Source organism: Pelmatolapia mariae, linkage group LG12 (genome assembly GCF_036321145.2).
Source record: "Pelmatolapia mariae isolate MD_Pm_ZW linkage group LG12, Pm_UMD_F_2, whole genome shotgun sequence".
NCBI classification, from domain to species: domain Eukaryota; kingdom Metazoa; phylum Chordata; class Actinopteri; order Cichliformes; family Cichlidae; genus Pelmatolapia; species Pelmatolapia mariae.
The window spans coordinates 23,368,144-23,394,164 of record NC_086237.1 but is presented as its reverse complement, the minus strand read 5'-3'; the positions used below and the strand labels follow the sequence as shown (position 1 = coordinate 23,394,164).

General features: G+C 39.0%; 2 protein-coding genes across 2 annotated transcripts in view; both read right to left on the bottom strand.

The window, feature by feature from the left end:
• dnah10 (dynein axonemal heavy chain 10) overlaps positions 1 to 11,917 on the bottom strand; it is a 33,757-nt gene extending 21,840 nt beyond the window's left edge. The window contains exons 1-29 of the mRNA XM_063488796.1: positions 11,689 to 11,917; positions 11,328 to 11,407; positions 11,116 to 11,224; positions 10,594 to 10,709; positions 10,217 to 10,442; positions 9,848 to 9,993; positions 9,410 to 9,640; positions 9,044 to 9,234; positions 8,734 to 8,932; positions 8,393 to 8,587; positions 8,107 to 8,277; positions 7,614 to 7,790; positions 7,331 to 7,489; positions 7,046 to 7,179; positions 6,804 to 6,955; positions 6,543 to 6,707; positions 6,247 to 6,454; positions 5,967 to 6,123; positions 5,372 to 5,851; positions 5,112 to 5,270; positions 4,340 to 4,456; positions 4,131 to 4,233; positions 3,842 to 4,020; positions 3,383 to 3,594; positions 2,947 to 3,107; positions 2,603 to 2,832; positions 2,399 to 2,521; positions 2,079 to 2,312; positions 1,743 to 1,966 (exon numbers count right to left, since the gene is read on the bottom strand). Coding sequence (XP_063344866.1) covers positions 1,743 to 1,966; positions 2,079 to 2,312; positions 2,399 to 2,521; positions 2,603 to 2,832; positions 2,947 to 3,107; positions 3,383 to 3,594; positions 3,842 to 4,020; positions 4,131 to 4,233; positions 4,340 to 4,456; positions 5,112 to 5,270; positions 5,372 to 5,851; positions 5,967 to 6,123; positions 6,247 to 6,454; positions 6,543 to 6,707; positions 6,804 to 6,955; positions 7,046 to 7,179; positions 7,331 to 7,489; positions 7,614 to 7,790; positions 8,107 to 8,277; positions 8,393 to 8,587; positions 8,734 to 8,932; positions 9,044 to 9,234; positions 9,410 to 9,640; positions 9,848 to 9,993; positions 10,217 to 10,442; positions 10,594 to 10,709; positions 11,116 to 11,224; positions 11,328 to 11,407; positions 11,689 to 11,917 — 5,267 coding nt within the window. The remainder of the gene's footprint in view (positions 1 to 1,742; positions 1,967 to 2,078; positions 2,313 to 2,398; positions 2,522 to 2,602; positions 2,833 to 2,946; positions 3,108 to 3,382; positions 3,595 to 3,841; positions 4,021 to 4,130; positions 4,234 to 4,339; positions 4,457 to 5,111; positions 5,271 to 5,371; positions 5,852 to 5,966; positions 6,124 to 6,246; positions 6,455 to 6,542; positions 6,708 to 6,803; positions 6,956 to 7,045; positions 7,180 to 7,330; positions 7,490 to 7,613; positions 7,791 to 8,106; positions 8,278 to 8,392; positions 8,588 to 8,733; positions 8,933 to 9,043; positions 9,235 to 9,409; positions 9,641 to 9,847; positions 9,994 to 10,216; positions 10,443 to 10,593; positions 10,710 to 11,115; positions 11,225 to 11,327; positions 11,408 to 11,688) is intronic.
• Positions 11,918 to 12,400: 483 nt separating this feature from the next.
• On the bottom strand, positions 12,401 to 24,301 carry atp6v0a2b (ATPase H+ transporting V0 subunit a2b). Its single transcript, XM_063489506.1, has 20 exons — positions 23,768 to 24,301; positions 23,403 to 23,481; positions 23,021 to 23,118; positions 22,785 to 22,922; positions 22,537 to 22,634; positions 21,833 to 21,959; positions 20,404 to 20,486; positions 20,208 to 20,301; positions 19,456 to 19,668; positions 18,844 to 18,994; positions 17,831 to 17,970; positions 17,562 to 17,719; positions 17,354 to 17,444; positions 16,487 to 16,605; positions 15,859 to 16,072; positions 15,606 to 15,725; positions 15,378 to 15,497; positions 15,159 to 15,276; positions 13,979 to 14,150; positions 12,401 to 13,873 (listed from the first exon to the last, which is right to left on the bottom strand). Exons 1-20 carry the CDS (start codon positions 23,882 to 23,884, stop codon positions 13,771 to 13,773), a joined length of 2,553 nt encoding a protein of 850 aa, XP_063345576.1. The 5' UTR covers positions 23,885 to 24,301; the 3' UTR covers positions 12,401 to 13,770.
• Positions 24,302 to 26,021: the final 1,720 nt, after the last annotated feature.

Genomic DNA, 26,021 nt, shown 5'->3' with positions numbered 1-26,021 from the left:
TTTAACCTGGACTCGCGGCGACAGTCGACGTGGGATTATTACTCTGAACTGGTATAGTCCGTGCGAGCCGTGTGTGTTTGTGAGTCGGCCAGCGTGTGGCTAATTGTGGACTCTCCTTCTTCCTCCAGGATAGCCGAGCGGAGAAGCGAGTTGGGGAGCACACGCACCTAGGGAGCTACAGCACGGGACGCTCTGGGAGCAGGAGACGAGCACCATTGGAATATTGCACCTTTGAGTTTATTGTTGGACTTACCTGTCTGTTCACTGTAAATAAAGTGCACTGTGGCATCGAAGAGTCCCGCGTTTTGGGTCCTACTTCCCTCGTCCCCACGGTCTGAGTGGCAGACCGTGACACGAGCAGTTGTGTAAGCATTTCACTCGTACTGTGGATGACTGTGTATGTGACAAATAAAATTTGAATTTGAAGTAAGAAAATCTGTACTTCCTTGTAACAGTTTTGCCCAGGTATGTGAATTGGTTTTCTGCTATTTTAAATGGGAAGTTTGAGTATCCTGACCCGGACTCTCCTCCATTTACCCAGAAGAGTTCACTTTTATGTAAGTTCCAAATGTGTCCTGGCCAAACTGAATGATAATTGACAACATAGAAGGTATAGATCCACTAGGTTTTTACAGGAAGACCAGGAGATCATCTGCGTACAGAGATGTACTTTATGCACAACTCCTCTCCTCCAAATCTCTGAGACATCTGCATAGCTTCAGAGTGTGATAGCCAATGATTCTATAGCAAAATCAAAGAATAGTAGTGGGCTTAAGGGACACCCTTGCCAAGGTTCATTGTTGGAGGTTGGTGGGCTGTAACCGTTGGAAGTTCAAAAGGACTGAGGCTTTAGGGCAGAAATATAGCAATTTTATCCAATAAATAAATTTAGGTCCAAAGTAGAATTTCTGTAACAATAGATACTCTTACAAACTCTTAGATACTCTTTTGTATGAATAGATACTCCCACAACACACAGTTAAATGCCTTCTCCGCATGTAAGGAGGGGACATACCCACAGGTCTCAGTGGAGGGAAAATACAGCATTTCTTTAATTTGGTTGGGTAATTCAAGTTGCTCTGTATTGGCCTTTTCATGTTTGCTGAATAAGAAATTATTTGCTATCTCAGAAACGCCTTTAATGTATCCCAAATAATCAGGTTAGAGGATTCATTTGGAGTATTCGTTTGAAACACAAAAGATTGTTGTTGTTTTTTCACTGAATTTTAAAAAATTATGATCCTACACCACTATGCTCTGGTAGTCACAGGAGCAGACCGATGAAAGCCACTGATTATCAATTATAAAATAATCAATCCTGGAATAGGTATGGTGGACCTGTGAGAAAACTGAGTTTGGACTGAGACAGTGCCAGGTGTCAAAGACACCACAATTAGACAGACAGGACTGAACAAACGATGGAGATTTACTTAAAGTTATGGGGTTGGGGAGCCAACAGTTAAGATGTATGTGTTAGAGAGTATGAGCTCAGATCAGGCAATAAAGAGAAAATGCACTCAATATTATCCACATTGGGGGCATATACATTGGCCAGTATCACCTTGGTATTGTAGAGTTTGCTCAATACAAAGACATGCCAACCATCAGAAATGACCTCGTGTGTTTCAAAACAAACATTTTGATTGATGAGGACTGAAAAACCCCTGGCTAGTACAAAAATATCCAAAAAAAATTAACAACACAAGCGGTTTCTTTCTCTGGTGCATGTTATTTACACATACCTACTTCGGTCTTCACAGTAGTGGAAGATCGCTTCCTTTGTGATGAGCCTGTTAGTCTTCCTCATCTCCAGTAGCACCCCCATCATCCACTCCTCCACTCTGCCCTCCACTGGGACAGGCTGTCTTAGTTCCATCACCTCACCCTCAGCAGACATCATGGCTCCAACTACTGTCTCTCCATTGCTATCCACGTCAAATCTCAGAGATGCTATGTTGTCATACATCTTGTGGGACAAAAGAAAAAACACACATTGGAAACAGTGAGCCTCCCTATCTATACTTGGAAAAATGAAGGTCTTCTCTACCACTCCACCATCGCTTGTACTTGCCAAATACCTTGATCATATGTTCCTGGACACAGGTATGGTCACTACTCCCCAGAATGCTGAGCAGTTCATCATCAGAGATGAAGAAGAAGCGAGGAAATGCATGTCGCTTTGAGTCCAGGTAATCATTAAGACTCTTCTGGCATCTCTCTAAACCGTCACTCAGGGCCTGCAGGTCTGTTAGCCGGTTGGGAACCAGGCAACAGCGCTTAATGTTTGGATTCTTCATTGTGTCATTCATTATCTACACAAACAAAGAGAGATGTAATTTTGACAAGTCTAGAAGAAAGTACTTTAATTTTTTAAGACCAATATTATAGCAACACTTACGTCTTTAAACCTTTTGTCAATGTTATCAAATTTCTTTGCTTCCTCAGGTAACTGCAAGCGAATGTCTCCTCCTATAAATATGCTCTCCAAGTACATCCATTTTCTCTGCACGAGCAACCAGACCTGTGAAAGACGTATTTTTTTCCTATAAGTATTTTGTGGATCAGCCTAAGGGTGAAGGAAAATTTGGCCAGTCTTACTCACCTCAATAGTCTCAGAAATAAGAGACAGATTTTTTTCCCACTGCTGTATGGTACCAAGGAAGGGTCCAACAAAGCGGCTGCCAGCCATGCTCTGTAAGTTCATGACATCATTGTCCACATTCAGCAGGATCTCATCCACTGCACCCAGAATGGAGCCACGTTCCTGAGTGCCTTTGAAATAGGGCTGAACATTGAACTTCATGTTTTCCCAGGTGTCTACCACTCCTTTTACTCCCTGGAACCAGATACAGATAACATGTTTTAGAAGTAACTGTCATTTCCCTGATGAACTGATAGAACTGGCAGATTATTCAATTTTGAGAATGTTTTTAAAAAAGAGAGAACCTGCCTTCTCAATACCAAGCTCTTTTACAGCCGAGGTGACAATGTCGCCTATGACATCTGCATATTTGTGCAACTCCATAGCAAACATGTTCTCCAGTGTGAAGCTTTCAGGGTTGATCTCAAAGCTGGTGCCAGTCCTTTCCATCAGTTCCTTCCAGTGCCTTGAATATAAAGACATTTTTATTCTCAGTTTTTTTGTTTTATCTGGACATAGATAATTTGAACACATGAATTCAAAAGTTTACATCTAAATAGGTAGAGTATTTAATACTCTACTTATTGTCAATATTATGCGTATTGCGGAACAATCCGCTAGGAGCAATAAATTAAAACCTAAGTGACAGTAAAACAAATCCAGCTACGCTATTAACTGTAAATTTTGGGGGGGGTATTATATTCATTCTAGTTTCTCACTAGTATCAATCTTGAGACAGACCTGTCTCTGAGGGCCTCATTCTTCAGGTCCAGTAAAAGAGGCAGAGACTCTCTGAACTCCTTCATGCGTCCGTCTAGGAAAAAGGCCACAGGCATGGCCCGCACTTCTTTGGGCAGCTGCCTTAAGCGTTTGATGAAACCCTCAATGCCCTGTTGTAGCAGCTGGATGTCTAAATCTATCCACAAGGTCTGAGACCACTGTGTCTTTGCATCCTGCAAGATGACAGGACAAGCATATATATATGTATGTATGTATATATATGTATATATATATATATATATATATATATATATATATATATATATATATATATATATATATATATATATATATATATATATATATATACACACATATATATATATACATATATATATATACATAAAATGTATAAAATAAAAAAAATAAATTATCAAATTTATGTGTATTATGCACTGGTGTTTTACAAGCATATCCCACCTGCTGAGCTTTATATATATCATATATCTGTCTCAAGCCATTCATGTCATTCTTTATGCTCAGAACTTCTGGGAAAGTGGTGACTGACAAGTCCAGCAGCTTCTCAGCATTACTTATTTCCTGCTGACCTGCTACAATCTTTGCAAGATCTGCCTCGTATTTTCCCATAATGGCCAGTCCTGCAAAATTAAAAGTGACACAGGCTTGTTCCTCCACTACATTTCAACATTTACCATGCACTACTATTCTCTACTCAGCAACAGCAGCATTCATCTAAGTGCCCAAGTACCTTTCTCCAAATCATCTCCCACAGCTCCAGGACCATGCATGTTGAAGCTTTCGGCAAAGACAGACAACTCCTGTTTGAACTCTTCGATATTCTCCTTTGTGATCTTTGGGTGTGTGGATGGGAGAAGAGTGTGGCAATCATAAATGTAAGACAAGAACACTTCTGTTTATTTTTAGGTTTAAGAACATTGTATGGGATTGATAGCTTACCACAGTAAATGATTTCTTGACGTCTTTCAGACTTCGGTCTACTTGTCTGGCTTCTATGAAAAGGTCACTCCACATCTGGCCAATGCAGGCCACCAGCTCCAATTCATCCTCTCCTGCCTAAAGCACATAAAACGTAAACTTTTTATAATGGGAAACAAGATCACTTTTGAGGTTTTATACAAGAGCACTCAGAGCCTCCCCCCAAAGGGCAAGGGCTATACAAAGAAATATTGATGTTTTATTTTCTTTTTATTACTCCATGCTGATGTTAGTATCAGTAATATGGAAATCCCCAATAATGTCGCTGGCATTGCTTTCATAGATCATTTGTGCTGATATCAGCAATATTAATATGGAAAACTAGTGCAGTATGTTTTTTTCTCATTGTGAATTCATATAATGTTGTATTGAAACAAATGTTTTTTAGTTTAAAGAACTAGATGATCCGAACTCAAATAAACTTTTTCCTAATTTGCAGAACCCTGACCTTTAACCCATAACCTTGAAGCATTATATACTAAAATTGAACATTTTCTTATTTTCACCCATGTGATTGGAACAGAACTGACTGAAGTCTTTGGCTTCTATAAGTTATAAAACTTGAGATTTTAAAATATATCCCTGCAGTGTGTGATTTTGTAAAATATTATGGCATCATTGTGACATTCTGGGGAGTCATACTGAAAAAATTAAAAGTGGGTTGCACAGACTGCTAACAAACAGACAGACAAACTGATCACACACTCTCTCTCTCTGTAAAAAGACACAGTACCTCCACTTTATACATGGCCAGTGTTCTGTATTGTTCCTGGATATCTGTGATTCTCATCTCTACTTCTAATGACATGTTCCTGATGGCTGAGATGGTGCCAAGGACAGACTTCAAGTCGTCAAAAGTGTCAGGACTCTGTTTCAGCTTCTTAGACAGTTGCTTTTGTACAAAATAATCAAAATAAAAGATCAGTCACATAAAAGCCAAAGAATATTTAGGATAAAGACTGTAAACACAAACTGTGTATTATGATTAACTACCATGAATTCATCTCTCAAGTTAAAGAGGTCCTCTTTAGCAGGCTTGTTGAGTAAGCTACCAAGTGAACTGATCCAGGCTTCAGCAATTTCGCTCACAGTGTGGGCCAGAAGCTCCAGGTTTAGGCATACGCTGTGCTCATTCTTAAACTGAGGATCGAGCATCACTTCCTGCTTGATACGAGCAAGGGACTGCAGCTTATAATCATACATGACAAAGGACGGCTTCCTTGCAGCAAACTTTTCATTGACGATGGTTCTGTTCTTTTCCCAAAGAACCCGATAGCGCTTCCAGTGGTAAAGGTACTGATCGATGGAGAAAAGCAGACGCTGGATGTTCTGAGATACAGTTACACAGCTCTCCTTGATCTGAGGAAGCTGGGACATGTCACTGTAGAAATTAAATGTCACCAGCTTATCTTCAGCACCCACATGTTGTGGAGGGCACTTAATGCAGGTCCCATGCATCCAACGCACAAATTGCTTGAACACAAAAATAAATCCAGAGTTAAGACATATTATCAGTGGTAAATTAAAAATCATTTATTTTTTTAATGCAGTGACAAAAAGACTAAACAAAACACTGTGATGATCCCACCTTGGTGCTAACTACACAGTCTGTGATACACTGCACGAGCAGGCGGTAGATCTCGCTGCTTTGGGGCTGCAACACAATCTTAGGTGCAGACAGGATGGCAGTGATTTGAAAAAGAGCTTTATCTCCCATCAGCGCCATATTAAAGGCCTGAATGTTTCTGAATATGAAAACAAACATGACAGATGTTGCAATGGTTAAGACTAACAGCATTCTACTTGTTAGAAATGCGGTGATTATTACCACTCACAATCTATACAGGCTCAAAACCATTACTCGTTACCTCTGCACCATCTTTGTAAGAGTGTCCAGTATTCTGTGTTCCCAGTGTTGGTAATAATCTACCATACATTTGGCTCTGCCAGTGCTGGTTTCCACACTCAGCTGTTCTATTCTAGTTATAAGGACTCCAATGTCAGCATACTTCTTGGCAAGCATCGTCACAGTTTTGACTCGCTCTCGCTCAATGTGTTCACAGAACTCCTTAATAGCTTAGGAAAAAATATGAAACTATTAAAATAATGTATGCACAAATTCTTTATTTCCAGTAAACTAATAGTATACTTCTAATACATCTACCTGGTAAGTCGTTTGAGGCATCTGGTGATGGAAATTTCAGTAAGTTGGCCATCATCATGGACTGCAACTTAGAATCAATAGCCTTCTCATGTTCATGAATCTGACTGACGACAAACTCAAACTTAGTGACAGTCTGAAGGCTTTGTTTGATGAAATCCGGGATGCCTAAAACCAAAGATTAGCAGATTTCAGTTTTATACACAAGTAATTTCATCTGACAGCAAGCATAAACAGAGATGTCAGCCTTTGTATGAATAGTACCCAAGGAATTCCAGTTGAGTCTTTTGAATCCCAAACTGATGTCTTTTCTGACTACTTTTATATGTGGAGCCAGCATGACGACATGTGCTTCATTCAAACTGTCCAATGCAGAGTGATAGCGGTTGATAAGGTTGCTCAGATCACTGACATGCCTAAGATGAAGGACGAAACAGTTCAAGAGAGAAAGGACATCAAGTACTGGTTTTTGAGTTTTTTATTCAGTTACGGGTGAGTCTCATCACCTGATGAATTTGTTTTCCTGAAGTGCAACATTTTGAGCTAGATCAGGCACAGTGTAGCCCAGGGCTTCAAGACTGTAAGCCTCAGAAATTATTTCTTTAATCTCCGGAGCAAAGTTCACAATGTATCGCAAGCCCTTTGGTGTGCAACTTTCAGGTAGCGGGACATCCTTAAAGTGAGAAAAATGCAGGGAATTTTAGAGAGTCTTAACACACAATATAAGAGAACCTTCACAGACACACAATATAAGATACAACAGTTATGAGGAAATAGCAAAAGACACATACTAGTTCTGTTTGAGTTGAGTTTTTACTGGTAACCATGGCCAAAATGGGGTTTTTCATTAGCAAAGGCAAATTATGTTCTGTCTCCGCCATCCAGCTTTCATATTTTGCTGCCTCATAGTCCTTCAGCTGCTCTGCCATTTCTACATACTTCTCTTTGGCCTGAGCAAACTACAGCAGAAAGAAAAGAAAAAGAAAAAAATCACAGAAAGTTGTTTTAAAAAGCATTTTAGTGTATAAACAGTTTAACATTAATGGTGACATAAAGCGTTTTGAAATAACTCACCACTTTGTTCTTTTCACAGTCCAACATCTCCGGCACTTTCAAGAAGGGGAGGATGGCATATTTGATGCGATGGAATAGAAATCGTGCCCATCTGATTGCCCCAGCCACAGGAGGCTCATTCTTATTTAACGGTGGTTTGTCTTTCATGGTCTCAAAAATTTCCCGTGTCCTGTCCACCTACAACCACACCAACAAAATGACTACGTGTCACTCACATAAATTACAAAACTTTAGTATTTACCTTTATGAAACGTTTATGTCAAGATTTTATAAGGATAAGTTAGCCAAGGCTTGACAGATCAAAGGTATAAAGAATAAATGTCATTTGTTAGTAGATTTTAGTTAGCTGTAGCATTATGTTATACACACATGCTCACCAACTTAAGTCACATTGTCTTGGGTGGACTGTTCCTCAGCTGAGGCTTCAAAATGATTTTAATCGTAACTTTAATGTTAAATAGATGCCAGCATGTTTTATTCAACAGTATATTACCTCCTTGCAGTACTGCTCCAAGATATCATCAAGCTTTTTCATCAAATGGTTACTGATGACCTCTCTGGTGCGAATGTGTTTAAACTTCTGCAGCATGTCAAAGGCATCAGTTGAAGAGCGCAGTGTCTTAAAAGACTCATCAATAAAGTGCATCGCTTCTGCCTCAATAGCCTAGACAGACACACGCATTCAGCTTGAAATTTTGCACAGTTATATTTGTCCAAGCTGTTTAATTACTTTGTGCATTTAGAACAACCAAACAGCTTCTGCAATGTCTGAAACCCACCTGAACCGCCGTGTTGAAGTCTTGCATGATCATTTTCCAGCTGCTCATTTTAGAGATGTTGAAAGGATTAAAAACGGCCTCCTCAAGGGGCACAACCAGATTTTCCACTGTGCGGTGCACTTCATCAATGTGTTTTGTGTCACCTGTCACACTCAATAGCTCTGGGCCAAAGATATTGTAAAACTCCTCCAAAATCTGCCCAACACAAACACATGAGAAATAAAAATCTGAAGTTTATTTTACACATTCAAATTACACATACAAATCAGATATTGTGTGAGAGGTCAGTATTTATGAATTATATGTATATATAGAGATATTTATGTATTATTCACACCAACCTGCAAAACATTGCATAGATCCTGGCAGACAGAAGCCATGTAATCAGTCTTCTCAAACAGTTTCTTACGGTCAAACTCCCAGCGTGAAGCCTTGCTTAATTCCTCAATTTCAGCACGCCTCTCAAAGTAGGATGTCTTCCACTGACTTAAAACCTGCTTAGCTTCGTAGACCTTGGATTTGGCAACTTCCCTGTTGTTTCTGTTTAAGGACAATACACTGTTATACTGACACAAGAAAATGTCACATTTGAAAAAATGATTCTGTTTGACTACTGAACAATAAATTAAAAAGTCTCAGATCCACATATACTTGAACAGCGTGTGGACATCTATGGCTTGAGTCACACGTTCACACAGCTGCCAGGCAATTCGCTCCATTAAGGGGACCATACGATCGTTCGTGTTATAGTGGTAGGAGATCATCCATACAATTTGCAGGCTCTCCATTAAAGGAGGGATGGTCTCCAAGATCACACCAAAATTTGCTCCAGTAGCCAGATTCTGAAACAGACAATGGTAGCTTTGATAAAAGTGAAGGAGAAGATAACACAACAGATCCACAATCATTCTTTTGATTCCTTTTCTTTTTGTCCTTGCAAAAATTTTATAGATTCGTGGAACCTTTCAGTTTCATGTAACTACCTTTTTTTTGTATAGTCAGCAATAATGTGCTTACCATGAAATGCCTTTCTAGTGTCTTGAGGAAGCGTATATTATCATCTGACTCCAAACGGTATTTAGTAAGTTCAGCAATCGCTCCCTCCAGTGTAAGAACAATGCCTGCACCTGCTTTGGTCATCACCTCCACGATCTTCACTACTGCAGGATGATTAAGCTGTTCACTCAGAGCATTAAGGACAGACGCACGTTCCTGCCAAAGTGCTATCTCAGCCAAAGGACCAGGCGCCTGGAGGAAAATGGAGAGTTAATGATTGAGTCTAGTGACTGCATGTCACCAGGTGCAGTTGAGACATTCTTTAACTGAATGTTTTCCTTTTAGGTCGATGGGTATTTCTTAAATTCTTGACAATATTGCATGAATTTAGCAGAAAAAATATTTCTCCTGCTTTAGTTCCTGGACTGAATCTCAGGACATGAGATTACAATTACAAACCTGTGGTTTTTTGTTTTTCTGCTCCTCAATAACAATGGTTATTTGCGTTTGCCAGTTCATCAAGCACTGCTCCAAGCTTTCTACCATCTCTGGATTCGAAGGCAGGTCTTCCATCTCCAGCTCAGGAATGTGCAGTAAAATCCCATCTGTGACATGTAGAATGCTTTTAGACTGAATCACTTTTTGGGAATAGGCATAAAAAATAACTTATGTCCTATAGACATCAGTACTAGTGGATACTCTTGCTTGGAAACTGAGAGAAGAAAAAGCATTTGCTTGCAAATCTATATACTCTAATAAAAATTAAAAATCATGGTGAGTTTTTGCCTTTAATAATAGCAAGCCATTGGTTCAAGTAATTAAACAAACCTTCAAGCTGAAGGTGTTGGAGAGTCGTGTTCAGCAGTCCCAAAAGTTTATGCGTTCTGTTGAGCAACTCATCACGAATAATAAATTGTCCACTTGGCTTCACTAAACTCTTTGTTTCATTTGCTTCACTCTTCCCATTCATCTTCTCCTGATGAGAAACTTCCTCACTTTGATCACCTGCTCCAGCTACTGCCATTTGGTGGGCAGTAAGCATGGGCATATAGACCTGAGAGGAGACGCAGTCAAATATTCATTAGAAAATCTGATGTTTTTCCATATACAATAAGATTTAAAGCTAGTATGCTGCTGTGACATCAACTTTCAGTCCTACTGATAAAAGTTGCTCCTGATCAGTTGTATTTTTTTATTTTTCTTACATGGGCAAGTTTGCTTTGAAGCACCTGGAGAGGGTTTCCACAATGCATGCCAATGTCAAACAGCGAGGGCATCATGATATTGGCCTCATTCATGTCCAGTGGGTCAACAATAGTCTCTGTTTTATAATACAATAACACAGTATCATGTTTATTGCTTTTTATATGGAAAATTAGAAGTGACAAGATTAGAAATAAGTACATCAGAGGGATAAATAAAGTTACAGAAGCAAAATTCTGATGGTTTGGATACGTGCAGAAGAGTGATAGTGGATTTAATGTGAAAAGGATGTCAAATATGGAGCTGCCAGGAAGGAGGAAAAGAGCAAAACCACAGGGAGGATTTGTGGATGGAGTGAAGGAGGATGTGCAGAGGGTTGGTGTGACAGAGGAAGATGCTAGGGATAGGGGGAAATGGAGCCGGGTGATCCAGGATGGTGACCCCTAAAGGGAGCAAAGAAGATAAACAAGAATCCTGTAGGCTTGAACATGTTTAAGTATGATGATGAGGAACTGGCATCTCACCCTTTGTGTTCCTGAGAAAGTAGAAGACACAAGATTTCAAAAATCTCTGTGGGTACTGGTTGACAGCTACGTGAAGCTCAGTGTGATAGACCAGATTTATCTCAGTCCTCTGAAATCACCAAACCAGAAATATGTTAAACCTTATTAACTATCTTGAGCCTCTCAATCAATAATGCATTAATAATTATATCAGTTTTAAAGTTTGATCTCACATGACTGTCCCTATCATCATTTGTAATGAAGTCGGTGGTGTTCCCTGCCCCACTTGGGTCAGGATCTCCAGTTTTCTTTTCTGGGAATGTAAACATTATAGTTAGATGTCGTCTTGCGGTCCAAATGTCCACAGTGTTGTTAAATTACATAAGTAATAAACTTTCTGAGAGTATGCTGAAACATGGTAAAAGGTACCAGTAAAAACATCCTACGTTAACCCAAAAGCAATACAGTAAAAGGACACGGGTTCATCGAAACTTTATTCACTTTTGTAAACTTGTATTAGCTTTCAGAGACACTGGCCTTTCTGACCTGCGGGTGACTGCTAGCCCACATGAGGGCACAAGCACCAGGACTTACCGACGGGAACTTCTACTTCAAGTTCTTCCTCTCTAACAGTTTTGAAAAACAGAAGACACGATGGAGAGTCTTCCTCGGAGACGAAGTTCAAATAACGGATAATTTTCTCTTCTTCTTCTCCATCTCTCCGACTGAGCAGTTCATCGAAACAGTCGGGACATTTCCTTAAATTAAACCCAGCAGACACCCGCTGGCGGATCCACTCCACTCGTAAATCGTCGTGCACCATATTTTTTCCACAATATTTTATCCACTTATTTACCATTAGTTAACATCATCATGTCGGTAGCGATTTCGAGCTCTGAAACTCACCGTAGACGGTGTTTTGCGTTGCCTCGGCAACCAAACGTCTCGTGGCGTACATGGGGAGAGACGTTATTTCCCGGAGCTTTGACTGTAAGGCTCAATTTCAATTTCTGGTCTATACAGCAAAATAGCCAAGATGCACACAAATGACGACAATATTCCATCCGCCCGTTATTCCTTTGTGGTGAAAAAACAAACAAACAAACAAAAAAGAGTAAAGAACCTAAAGACTACCTATTGAACCACACCAACCATGGGTCCACGTCAGTGGTGTTAGTGCCACAATACCTTGATCTGTAACTACATTACATAAAACTCGTGGATGTGAAACTTGACCTGACAGAATCCCTTCAGTAAGGCTTGTATAAACCCAAGTTAAGGAGGGAAGACATTTAAGGGCTTGAAGAGGAAAAAATACCTCAAATACATTTTATTGACAATAAGAAAGAACAGACATTTGTTGTAAAAGAGTTAGAACCTGAAGTGTATGATCAGAAAATACATGATATTAAAAGGGTAGCATCATAAGAAATTAGAATACACCTTCAATCTACATTTTAACAATTTAGCTTTAACGAATCAATTAATAATGAAACAATTTGATTCAACAAAACACGGATTGCTATTTCTGTCACAAAGATTTGACATTACAATGAGCCACTGAAAAGAAAAAGAAAAAAAACTGACAGAACTTCCCTTTACCAACTCCAATACCAATCCTATACAGTACACTTTTAGAAAATAAGCAAACAGTAGTGCCTGGCATGAGTACAACACCTCCAATCTTCACCCATCAAAGGATGTTTGAAAGTAAAAGGCTCGTGACCAGCAGAGCTGAGTCAAAGGATGCGAGCTTTTCCATGGTAGGAATTTTAAGCTATACAGTAAGTAGTAGGTGCAAAGGCAACACTGTGAATGCATGAAAGTAATAAAAGTATTTACATCCCTTCACACACCTGCTCAAGCACTTTTCAAAAGTTAAAAGTCAGGGATCCTTTGCTTTGTTTTGGTACTACAAGCTGGGCATTAAGGATGATACATTATGCTGTCGTGGGGTGGTAATTTTGGTAAGGCAGTCAGTGCAATAAAGTCGAGCAATGTAAATGAGAGGTTGGCTCACTATCTACTGTGTGGAAACCAAATCTGCCAAAACAAAAACTCCTTGGGAAAAAAAAGTTAATATAAACACATAAACCAGGATGCTGAAATTAATGACAAAAACTTGTTAAAGAAGAAGAAAATGAGGAAACACACAGTAATAAATAAACTTCCATCTTATTAGATCACAAATTCCCACAGTAAGGTCAAAACTACCAACATATTTATCCCAAAGGTGTTTTCTAAGTAGCCAAATGTTACGGCCCTTCGCTTTCTTATTACTGCTAATGTCGGCTAATACTAAAATTTTATACATTACATTTTTATATATTGATCCTGCATTTGGAAGATTTGTCTCTCCATGCAAGTGACATCAATAACCATTAACAATTGTACCTTATAAAAATTTGATGACTTGCATGTTAAATCTGAGGCTAACATTTCACCCAACAAACACTCTGCAGTGAAACTTTATGATCCTGATACAAAAGAATCTAAAGTTACATGAATTTCTGAATCTCGCCATACATTTCTTTAGATGAAATGTAAATAATAAAAAATGAGAATAAATATCCAAACTATTTGATCATACCTCTGGAAAAGGTCTTCACAAGTACAGAACCCTGTTGGCTTGTTTTGGTTCTGGTTACCAACTAAGACAATTTCTCAATAGTCACTTCACAGTAACCCATCCTGCTCAAAGCAAGATGGTAGGAGAGAGAAGGAAAATGGGCAAAACTTGACGCCAGTCCCACTGTAGAATTTATTCTGAAACTCCACCCTGTGGATAAAAAGATGAGAAACCGAAATTATAAACACGAAAACAGATACTTCAGAACATATTGATCCCGACTATCACTCGCAGTACTTTAGTGCTTTGTCTTACCAGTGTAGCCGAAGGGCATGAAGGAACGCAGAGAGACCCTCCATTACCAGGAGGATGGACACAGTGAGGACAGCAAACAAGCCAAACAATGGCACCAGGACTAAAACCCTAAGTTTTGGGTCCATTCGTAGTCCTATTCGCATGACCATGGCCCACAGCACCTCTGACAGCTCTGTGATGGCAAATAATAAAATCTACTTCAGCATCCATTTAGAGAAATACAAAATTCTGGCAAATCACAGGTGTGCCATTGATCAAGAAAAAAAGTTTACACGCACTCATCATGGACATTAATGTCATGGTCATGGGTGGTGATTGGAACCTGGACACCAATGAGTGTTCCAACAGGTCAATAATCCCAAGCAAACAGCAAAACTTGTTTTGGAATGGATAAAACAGCCTATCATTAAGCTGCTGGAATGGTCTTCCCAAAGCCCCGACCTCAACACTATAGAAAATTTGTGGACTATGCTTAAAAGCCAGCTCTGTCCAGGAAACCGGCCCATTTAAATGAATTCCACCAGTTCTGCCAAGAAGTGTCAAATATTCTGCCAGATTTATGCCAGAATTATGTTGACGGCTACAAAAAGCCTCTGACTGAGTCGCAGCTTCCTTAAGGACATTTAACCAAACATTAGTGGCGACGTAGGTATATATTTAAGCCTCTGCGTATACTTTTGACCCAGTGTGATTAGCCAAATATACTAAATGAATTCAAACTATTCAAAACTATTCTTGTTTTTTTAAAGTCCTTAAAAATGTATCCTGTACAATTATGGAACCTTGAAAAAGATTAGAGTTCAAAGAAATCATTAAAAGCCAAAAATGACTATGCCTCTCATGCCCATGAAGAGTGCATGTAAGCTTCCGACAACAAATGAAACAAGGCAGCTAATATTCTGCTGAATGTACTGCTAGTGAGTGGCCATCTCATAGCCTGCATATTTAATTATTCTCTCTGCATGTTAGAAAGGACAAATGTGGACAATGTAAAAACAGGTTATGTGAGAAATACTGGAACTGGAATAGAGGCCACAACTTGATACTTGACTAACCTAGTAAAGTCTGACAAATTAAGTAACAATTAAGTAGTAACAATTAAGAGCAAAGTCCACTGTAACATTGTGAAGAAGCACTTTGTTTTAGAACATATAGTAATTATTAATGATCTTCTACTTACGGGCATGTGCCAAGCTTAGAGCCCAGAGCCTTAGGTAAGAGGCTGTGTTGGAGATGCAACCCAGGCAATACTCTATGGTGTGAATGGACTGATGAAGTATCTCCTCTGCAAAGTCAAACTATTGTATAAAAAAAGACAAATGAATGTAGCAACTGGTAAAAATGTTTGCTTACGAGCAAATATGAGATGAATGGGTACCAAGCTGTTTGCAACACTGACCTCCTCTGAATGGTGATCTCCACTAGTAGACAGATCACTGTGATTGCTGCCCTCCTCCATGTCATGAGCCCTCATCAGGCAGAGATCTTCATCACTGCTGCGTCGCACACGCTCATATCCCTAAAATCGAATGGACAAACTAAGCGTGTTTGAAAATTTACACCAAGGAAAAATATTTGGTGATGTTTTTCACATCTTTTAACGCAGGCATGAATCTCAAACCCTTACCCTGTACATTACCAAGCGGTGACTTCCATTTCTTAGCCAATAAAGGTAGACGGGTTTCCCCAGGAGTAAAACAGGCACAGAGAGAACAGCAATGATCACTAGAAATATCTGCAGACCTTTCTGGAAGAGCCAAAATAAAGAAATAATTTAAACAACGAAGGTATGGGACTTCTGTGAGATATTTTTAATAACATTAGACTGAATCTGTTCATTAAGCACATAAACACACAGCTGAAAGAGTGGAGCTGCTTACCTGTCCTGGGTAAAGGGGCTTCAATGAACTATCATCCTGCATGATGAACATGTTTATGAAGTGGATGAGAATGCTTGGAGCGTATCTGGAGTCCTTAGGCGAGAAGGCGAGCCACTTATAGAATATCATGAACACCAGGTATCCAAACAGACTCAGCATAAACACGAGCTCAGGGATGAACACCAAGTACAGGTTGTACTTCTTCCTGAAGTATCTGGTTTTTTTTGACAAACAAAAATAAGGCAGACTATTAAAAACTATATCATGTTACTTAAGGAGCTCACATCATGCTTTTTTGTGCAGCTCAGTGTCTACATAGGACAGAGGTATTCTCTCCCACAGAAAATACTCCTACAATACACGAAATAACCTTTTACGCTGCAAGAGTTTCTTCCATCTCTGTGTTTGCCAGCATGTAATGTATTTGCGTAAGCTTAAAGATGCATAAGTTATAAACATTTTTAGCCAAGAAAACTAAAGGTTCTGCTGTCGTCTACAAGAGCAAACACAGGTCTTTATTCTTTCCCAGCTCCAGCAGCTAAAATGACAGCTGTAATTTGTACCCAAACCAAACACGGGCTCTTTAAGGGCTTTCACAGGGTAATGAAAACAGTAAACTAGTACTTACAGATGATTGTAGGTGCTGAGGATTAACCCAAAGCTCATGTGTAGGATCCCGAATATCACTGACATCTTCATCTTATAGGAGTTAAGAAATGTAAGGCGGTTGGTTGCCAAGTTCCAAATCTTTACAAAGGAAAGGTGACATGTTATTACTGGTGACTTCAGGGATTAACTGGAGCAAACAGAATAAGCAGCTCTGCTTATTACTGTGATACATTACCAACATGAGGATTATAAGACTATTACTGTTAAGGTTCTAATAAGGTTACTTTTACGTAAGTGATTCAATAACAACAACACTGACACCAGAAATTTTACTTTATTGAAGAATGTGTGGCCAGTGAAATTACTGCTTATCAAGCAAACTGACTGTTTTAATGAGTTTAATCAGTTACGAATTGATCCAGTTTATTGTATCAACAACCTCCTGGTGACTGATTTTCATTAACCTTTTTAAATAACAGGATTTAAATTTCACACGCCAATAAAAAGATTCAAGTACAAAATATCAAAAATTAAGATTAATCACTTTACAAACCACGAAACCATAAAAAGTAATGATAAAATCTATTATTCCAATCAGGCATAACATTATGACCAACTGCCTAATACCGTGTTGCTCTCACTGTTCCTTTCTTGGACCACTTTTGATAGATACTGACCACTGCAGACTGGGAAAGCTCCACAGGAGCTGCACTTTTGGAGATGCTCTGACATGTCATCTCATATCCTTATGCTTACCCATTTTCCTGCTTCTAACACATTTACTTTGATGGCAAAATGTTCACTTGCACCCTAATGAATCCCACCCACTAACAGGTCCCACGATGATATCATATTTTTAAGCTAGCCCTTAAAACTGTCTACTCACCGGGTCAATTCCCAGAGGGTACGGCCCTTTAAAAACACCTGGAGTAGCTGGATCCAAAGTTAGCTGGTCATTGTCTTGGATTGTTTTATTGCTGTATTGCAAAAATGAAACCCATAATGATTGTGATTTTACAAAATTCATCTTATCTTTAAATACACAGCTGTAAACTTCCTGTTATATGAAGTTCTTCTTATTGACAGATACTTACTTCCACACGTTCTTATCAAACATGGGTAACACACTCCATCCAGAACCAAAGATGTTGAGAGATTTTGAGAAACAATCATTGTATATCAGCCCAGTGTAGATAGAGAACAGTCCCATCATCAGAATGATATAACGCCCCTCGAAGAATGTGTTCAAGATCTGCACGTGCACATTAAAATCACTTAATTATACTTCAGAGAGACTGTTTTTACCTTTGTAACACAAATAAACTTTTGAAAGGGCATTTTCAAAAAACTTTGGAGTACTCGCCTCATTCCTGGTGTTTTTAAGTTTGCGGTGGTTTTCATATGAAACCATCCAGAAAGCAAACAGAGCCATGAGAACGCCATGACCAAGGTCCCCAAACATCACAGCGAACAAGAATGGGAAAGTTATGATTGTGAATGGAGCTAAAAATAAACAGAAGGGGGGGAAAAACAAGCACAGGGAATTATCCTTTAAAGTTTTTTAATAATAAAGTAAATGTAAAGCAATAGTACAACACTTGACAACAAAGGCAGCACATTGTTGCTTAGTATGACTATAACTATAATGTAAAAATATTATGCTAAAGGAGTAATGAAGTTAGTAAGTAATTAATACCTTGATAATAATAATAAGTTATATCTGTGATGATGGTGCTAATATCACCGCAGCTACAACAAACAGTTTTGAAAGCCTAATTTACACTGAAACACCTGTAAAAACTGTTTCAACATAAGAAGTCGCATCATTTATATTTATATAAATACATAAAATTTTGTGACTCTTCCACCAATTTATACACATTCGAGTCCGACCCGCGGCCCTTTACCGCATGTCTTCCCCCTTCTGTCTCTGCCCCCGGTCAATTTTGGCGTTCGTTCATTGATCTAACTAATAAAGCTGAAAAAGGCCAAAAAAATATATTTAAAAAATATCTCAAAGTAGCCTGAGCTAACCCTAAAGGTGCATCATTACATGTTATCACGCAGGACATTTCAGCCTGTGGTTGCCTAGGTAATAGTGTAATGTATCAATCATAGGTACCCTGTGCTCTCACTGATAGGCATGTCAGTTGAGAGAGAGTGTATCTCAGGACCCGGCCCCCTTAGCTTAACAGGTGCTGACGTAGCTGTCAGCACTTTTACCTTCAATACAGAATCTCAAAAAAAAACCAACATTCAGAATTATAAACTGCTGGCTTCGATACATTAGTTGCCATAGTGTGTGTGTGTGTGTGTGTGTGTGTGTGTGTGTGTGTGTGTGTGTTAGACAGACAGACAGGCACAAATCTGACTTACCAGGGTTTACTTCCCTGTAGCTGCCCACTCCATAGGCGTCCACAATGTTCTGAAATCCAGAGGTAAACTTGTTGGTCCTTATCAGGGTTGGAGGAGTGTCAGTTGTGGGGATACGATTAACAAAGGAAGGAACTGTCGCTCCACTTTTCCTCTGAAACATCAACGGGAAGTTACACATGTAACATGTAAGTAGGTTACAAGAAGCTTTTCTCCACAACTGTACATTTAAGAAATATATATAAAACTCTAAATAATTTTAAAAAAGACATACATTCAATATAATGTATCTTTTTTAGATCTATAAAGTAAACATTGGTGAGCCAGTTCTAAAGAACTTTTTTTTTTAATCTATACATGAACTTGTATTAACAATAACACATCTTTGTAGTTCTTTTTCACAAATACACACTTCTACACTTCTCAACCTGCAAAATGTGATCAATAGTGAGCCCTCAGTACCCAAGCAATGCAAAATGTGTTTTTCTTTAAATAAAGTGGGGCAAAGACTGATGCCTCACACAGCATGTGCTTTCATCATAATAACCGAGCCCTTTAAATAACAGCAATGGTTAAATAAGCAGAAAAGCCTCCAGTCATGCTGAAGTTCCTCACCGATCCGTCTTCTAGCGCTCTCCGCAGTGCAGGAATGTCACTGACAGGACACCACACCTCTGCGATCAAACACTTATTGGTCACATCAAAACTACACAGGTTCAGAACATAGTAGATGGCCTTCATCTTCTTGACCTGGACGACCCAGGTGTAGACAGATTCTGAAGCCTTGATCAGGACCTGTCTCAGATAGTCTTCTGTCCTATGAAGCACCTGGACACAGTAACAGGTAAACTGTTAGTGTGATGTATAGCTTCAAAATATAAAGAATTTTTTAAAAATCTTTGACCTTTGTGAGTGTTTGCGTGTGAATATGAGAGTGAAAAGCTATAAGACAGGCAAACGACAAAGCAGTGGGGAGACAAAGAGAGAGAGGCATAAAGGAGGGGGAAAAAAATCAACTTTCAGCTGAGGCCTCACGTTGATCATGTGCTACAGCGGCTGAGTGTAATTCCATCTTTCAGTCACGGTGGGTTAATGCTACCAAAGGATTCACAGTGCAATGCTCTTGTTAGGAGCTGAGCTGTTTGTGCAGTTTTGCTCACTGGCTAACAAGAACAACAGCCAGGTTATTCGTTCAGAAAACAGATCAACCATTTCATTTTGTTCTTTGACCGTGAAAAGAAGTTCAAAGCAGAAATCGTGCGTATAACATAAAGAAACTCGAGTATTCTCATGTCACAAATAATAACTTTTTCTGTCCTTAACTAAACACCTGTATGATCAGATAATTAAGCAAACAACAGACATACAGTTTTCAGGTCCTGAATGCGAGTTCTTAGTCCTTCCACAACATCGTTCCTCTCCTCATTGTTACTGGGATAGGGGTACAGGTGACAGTGGTAGCTGTGGAGAGGAAAAAGTATGCCATTATTTATAGCTCACTACTATTGGGCATAGAGTCTTAAACAGATGCCAGCCTTTTAACGAGTCGTGTGTAATATTTACCAGTCACAGATCTTTTTCACTTTCTGACCAATTTGATCTCCCCAATAGGAAATCAGGAACACCACACTTTTGGTAGGCTCACCCTGCAGAAAAAGGAAGTGTAAAAATAAATAAATAAAGGAGGCACCACTGACACAAAAAATACAAGTTTAATATGAGAAAGATTTCAGGTGATATTTATATGTGTAACTTTAATAAAAATCTAAGGAAAACAAAAAATGGATTTATATGCATTTGTACAATCAGCTGTTGTTTACCAAAAAAAAGAGGAAATACAGCTGATATGACCTGAAAACTCTTTGACCTTGAAAACTCCAATTTCTCAATGTCTCTTTTTGTGAAGTTTAGTGATAAGCGTTAGCACGGCCTTCCGATCTTCCATCAGTAAAAATCCATCTGACATTCCATTAGTGAGGTCATGCCTGACCTCTGGTCAAGCAGAGGAAATTCCTAAGTGGATTAGTGGTATCTCTCACTATGAATAGACAACATCACAGCACTCACTGTTTATATCAACAACTAGTAAAGAATACTTAAGAACTTCAAAAGAGTCATCTACTATTTTGTCCTATAACAAATCTGGGATTTAAGCCTTGGGTGGTCCCGAGTGCGGATAAATGGGAACGTTGTGTCAGGAAGTCAGGACATCCTACATAAAATCTTTGCCAAAACACACATGCAGGTCACCACGAAGAGCAAATCCGTGATTCACAACTCTCTACGATACTCTCCCACCTCCATCCTCTGATCTCCAGCAAAACAAGACGGACTTGTTCTCAGTAATATTTAACAACATCAATACCATGTATGCACACAGCAAGGGAGGGGGGAAACAGAAAAAGAGACAGGGGAGTTTATTTCCCATTTCTACCGTGAAATGAAAGTAATGTGCATAGCGGAGAGTTAGTCACATTATTGACCTTTACATACAGCAAGCCTACAATAATTAGTGGACCGAAAAAAGGTGCACGGTTAAAACTTCTGAAGCCTGACAGAATACATAGGCTAATATATAATTAATAGGAATGGCAGGAAATCAACTTTGGCTCAGTGGGTAATTTGTCTTATAATTTACAAGTGGAAATCCCAACTTAAAAGACAAACTTGTAGGCACTTAGGTATATAAGCAAATTTTCTCATTATTACACGTGGACAAAGATGTTAAAATCAATTTGTACTAAAGTTTTTAGTGTGCTAATAAAGCTAACTTACAGTTAATTTTATTTAAATCAAATAAACCCGGTTCATTAACTTGTTGTACAAAGTGAAATACTTTGAATCAAGCGTAGTTAGGAAATGAGATCCAGGCAAAATTTTAAAAGAATGCTTCTTTTGTTTCTTTCTGCCCCATGCTTTTACGTAACTCTGTAAAACATAACAAACTAAATATAACACAAGTAAATGTGAATCTAAATCAGGTTTAACCTACCGTGTCAGGATCTTCCAGAGACTCTTCAACTTCAGCATAGCTAAGGATGGTGTAGCCTTTACATACTCTCCAAAGCATTCGCTCAAATTTCTCGATCTTCACCCTCTGAATAAGGCCAGAAATGAAACTGCAAAGGACAAATAAGAAGAGCTGTCAGAGCTCATCCTCTGTCAAGATCAGTGGCACTCGTACGACTTTAAAAAAGCAAGAAGAATCAAAGAAGTAATTTTGCCCTTTCTAATTTTATGACATGTTTTGTTTTTCTCTACTCATGTAAGAATTACGAACAGCATAAATTAAATCTAAATAAAAATTGAATGTATCCATGTGAAGTGAATGGCACCAAGTACATCCTGACTGCACTAGCACTGTAAGTTTAGCCACCTTTTCTTCGAGCCCTCATTGTCACTGCCCCACCACACTGTCTTACTGTTTTACAGAGTCTAAATATATGTTTGCTTCATTAATCAGTTATTGTCAAAAAGCCACAGCTGCCTTACAGTTTCAGAGCATCTTGTGAATAGCTTGTTTGTTTGTGGGTGTTCTAAGTATAAAGTGCATCTGTGAGTGAGAAGAGCAGCGGCAGACAGAAAAGGACACAGAAAACTATTTAGAAAAAAAATAAATTTGCATCGGTCCTCGTTCATGTGTAGCATTCACTTTGCATAACATAAATAAAATGCTGACAGAATTTTATCCCTCACCCCAGTTTGGCTCCTAGCCTCTGCATGCTGCTGTAGTCCATCAGTGTGTCTTTTTCCAGGAAGGGAAACTCCTCATACTGTACTTGCAAGGGCTCCCGCTATAAGTGAAGACAAGACGCAGGAGAGTAAAGAAGGCAATCGAAATGTAATCAACCAGCAGACTAGTTTCCCCGCCGTGAAAGAAAAACAATGTGGCATCGTAGTGAGAATGTGGGTTTTTCAAGAGGTGAGCCAACACAAACACTAACCTCAGCATTTCTTTGGACAAAGGTGCGTGTGATGCGCAGCATGTGTGTGTACTCTGTCAACTCCAGCAGATTCCTCTGCAGCTTCTCCTTATTCCTGGTGACTTCACCTAATTCCACCTCTAGCCTCTGCAGCTGCTCCTGAGAAACAATAAGAACATGTAATATTTAGCAATATATGAAAGCAATAATACACTAAAAATGATGATTGTGATGAAAATAATAACATAGTAACTAACCATTATAGTCATGACATGCTTGGGTAAAGGAGCTGCTGGGTTCACATCTGTTTCTGGCAGTGAAATATCCGCTTTCTTGATTTCCCTCAGAAGGTATCCTGTTATAAACAACGAGCAATTTTTAACTTTTTGAAACTATCATAACCGCTTCCAAACACCATGACCAGCCTTTGAAAAACACTGAAATTGAAGACAAGTCTGACAGTGTGCTACTCTCTTCCTAATTTAATAATCCAGGGTTTGGTTAACCGAGTTAAGCATTCAACTAAATCTACAACCAGCTGACATTTCCCATGACTCGATTCAGCTTCAGTGAGGAGATCTTCTTCCCACCATAAGGAGCCTCGAACTATTAAAATGTCAAAGACTAACATATGCTTACCGAGGATCCTCTCCATTTCTTCACATTTTTTGATCTCGTTCACATATTTTCTCTGGAATGCGTTAACAGTGGGATTGAGCTGAAACAGGTGAAAAGTACATGTTCGTTAGCACCTTCTCATGCAGGACTCTGAACATATCTCATGAAGAAACTTAAAAAACTGTACAATAAGTCTATGTATGATCCCATTTATGGTAGCATTATGACATATGCCGGTGACTTCCGTGTTCCACTGAGCAAACGTCACTGCATTATTTGATGAGTGTAGAGAACTTTTAGAGCACTGTCAGAAATTTCAGCTACAACTTTTTAAGCGATGAATTACTGTTTCCAGCAGATTTAAAGCGGTCTGTTTTCGTACTTACATCTCTGAACTCTACAAGCCCCAGTTCTCCAAGTTCACTAATGCAGTCGTACGCGGACCCAGACTGTAGAAACAGCTGGGCCAAACACATCTCTTCACCCCGGAGCAGAGAATTCATCGTGACAGTTCTATCTGATATTTCCCTCTTCCGCAGGTGGGCTAATGTTAGCAAGCTAAACGGTGCGGTTTCTCCAGACTTTATGTTAGTGATGTTCAGTCGAGTAGTCCGTAGTCCATATCATGATGTGGCTCAGGTGATAAAACTAGACTTCCCTTACATAACTCCTGATTTACATTGCTATCGTTACAGCACACTATTGCTGTTAGCTAGCTAACTGGCTAGCCAAGCGCCGTGTTGTTTCCTCTTGGATGGGGAAAAATGTTTCAGTAAAGTTGAATGTGAAGCTAAGAGATAATAAGTGTTACGACCGCAAAATCCTAGTACGTGGCGAAAAGTCTTCTTAGACTTTACGAAGTTTTAGCCTACGTCCGTAACACTCACGTCACCGCACTTCACACTGTTGAATGCGATCAACTTCCACGGCACCCAGTATACCTTTGACCAATGACCGCAGCCTCCTGGAGTCTGCGCACAACACAGTCAAGATAACAGTAAGCCCTGAGCGCTGACTGAAGGTTCATGACCTGAGACAAAAACTTCGACCTTTTAGATATTTTTCATTGGATTCTTTCAAGAAGTGTATGGAAGGCTGTTTACACCACTGAAAAAAGCCAAACCCAAGGACTCAAACTTCTGAGGAAGTTGAAATTTTTAGATACAGTGTAATGACAAAGTATTTTCCACCTCCTGATTTCTTACTATTTTTGCATAATTTTCACACTTACATGTTTCAGATCATCAAATTTTAATATTGATAAATAAAGACAAATTAAGTAAATAGAAAATGCAGTTTTTAAACAATGCTTTTATTTATTAAGTGAAAAAATCCCAACCCAATCCAAACCCACACCTCGCCATATGTGAAAAAGTAATTGTCCTCTCTTGTTAAATCGTGAATTAACTGTGATTAACCACAATATTTTGAAAGCTAAATTCAGTGGCAAAAAGCCATAGTCATGCCTGATTACTGCCACACCCGCAGAATCTGTTATCACTTAAAAAGACCTACTGTCTGACAAAGTGAAGTACACTAAAAGACCTCAAAAAGCAACACATCATGCCACGTTCTAAAGAAACAGCTGAGAAACAAAGTCCTTGACATCTATCAGTCTACAAAGTGTTACAAGGCCATTTGTAAGACTTTGGGACTTAAGTGAGTGAGAGCCATTATCCCCAAATGGAGAAAACATAGAACAGTGGTGAACTTTTCCAGCAGTGGCTGGCCTGCCAAAATTACTCCAAGATCGTGCTGATGAGACACTCATGAGGTCACAAAAGACCCCAGACCAACATCTAAAGGACTGCAGGTCTCACTTGCCTCAGTTAAGGTCAGGGTTCATGATAAAGTAAGAAAGAGAATGGGCCAAAAATGGCATGCATTGGAGAGTTTGAGGAGAAAAACACTGCTGACCAAAAAAGAACACAAAGGCTTGTCTCACATTTGCCAAAAAAAACCATGGTGATGATCCCCAAGACTTTTGAGAAAAGTTTTCTCAAAAACTTTTTGGAAGGTTTGAGTGCTGTTGCAGCTGGTTTAAAACTAACACAGAATTTCAAAAAAGAGCATCATTCCAACAGTCCAACATGGTGGTGGCAGTGTGATGGTCTGAGGCTGCTTTGCTGCTTAAGGACCTGTTCAAATTGCTGTAATTGATGGAACCATGAACTCTGAATGTCCAGCCATCAGTTACTATGCAGAAGCTCAAGAGCACTCAGATTATGCAGCATGACAATGATCTGAAAAAAAAAAAAAAAAGATCTGCCAAGTGTGGCACAGCCTGTTATTAGATTTAAGGGCATATTAAGAACTGGGCCAGGTATGTTTGGATAGCTTTTTTCTATGAATGAACTAGAGTTTGTATTTACTTGAGAAAAAGAAAGTTTTTACTTTCTTTGTCTAAAACTGAATTATATTTGATGGTCTGAAACACATGTGACAAATGAGTAAAAAAAAATCAGTAAGACAGCAAATCCTTTTTCACAGTACTGTAATTACCCCAAATTTTGACTTGTGGATGGCTTTCTTTTCAGTGGCAGAAGCAAGCTTCTACAGGAGGTAAAACAGGTTGCATAAATCTGATTTCACAGACAGAATAAATCTATATTTTATAATTTAGGTTCTTCTAAAACCATT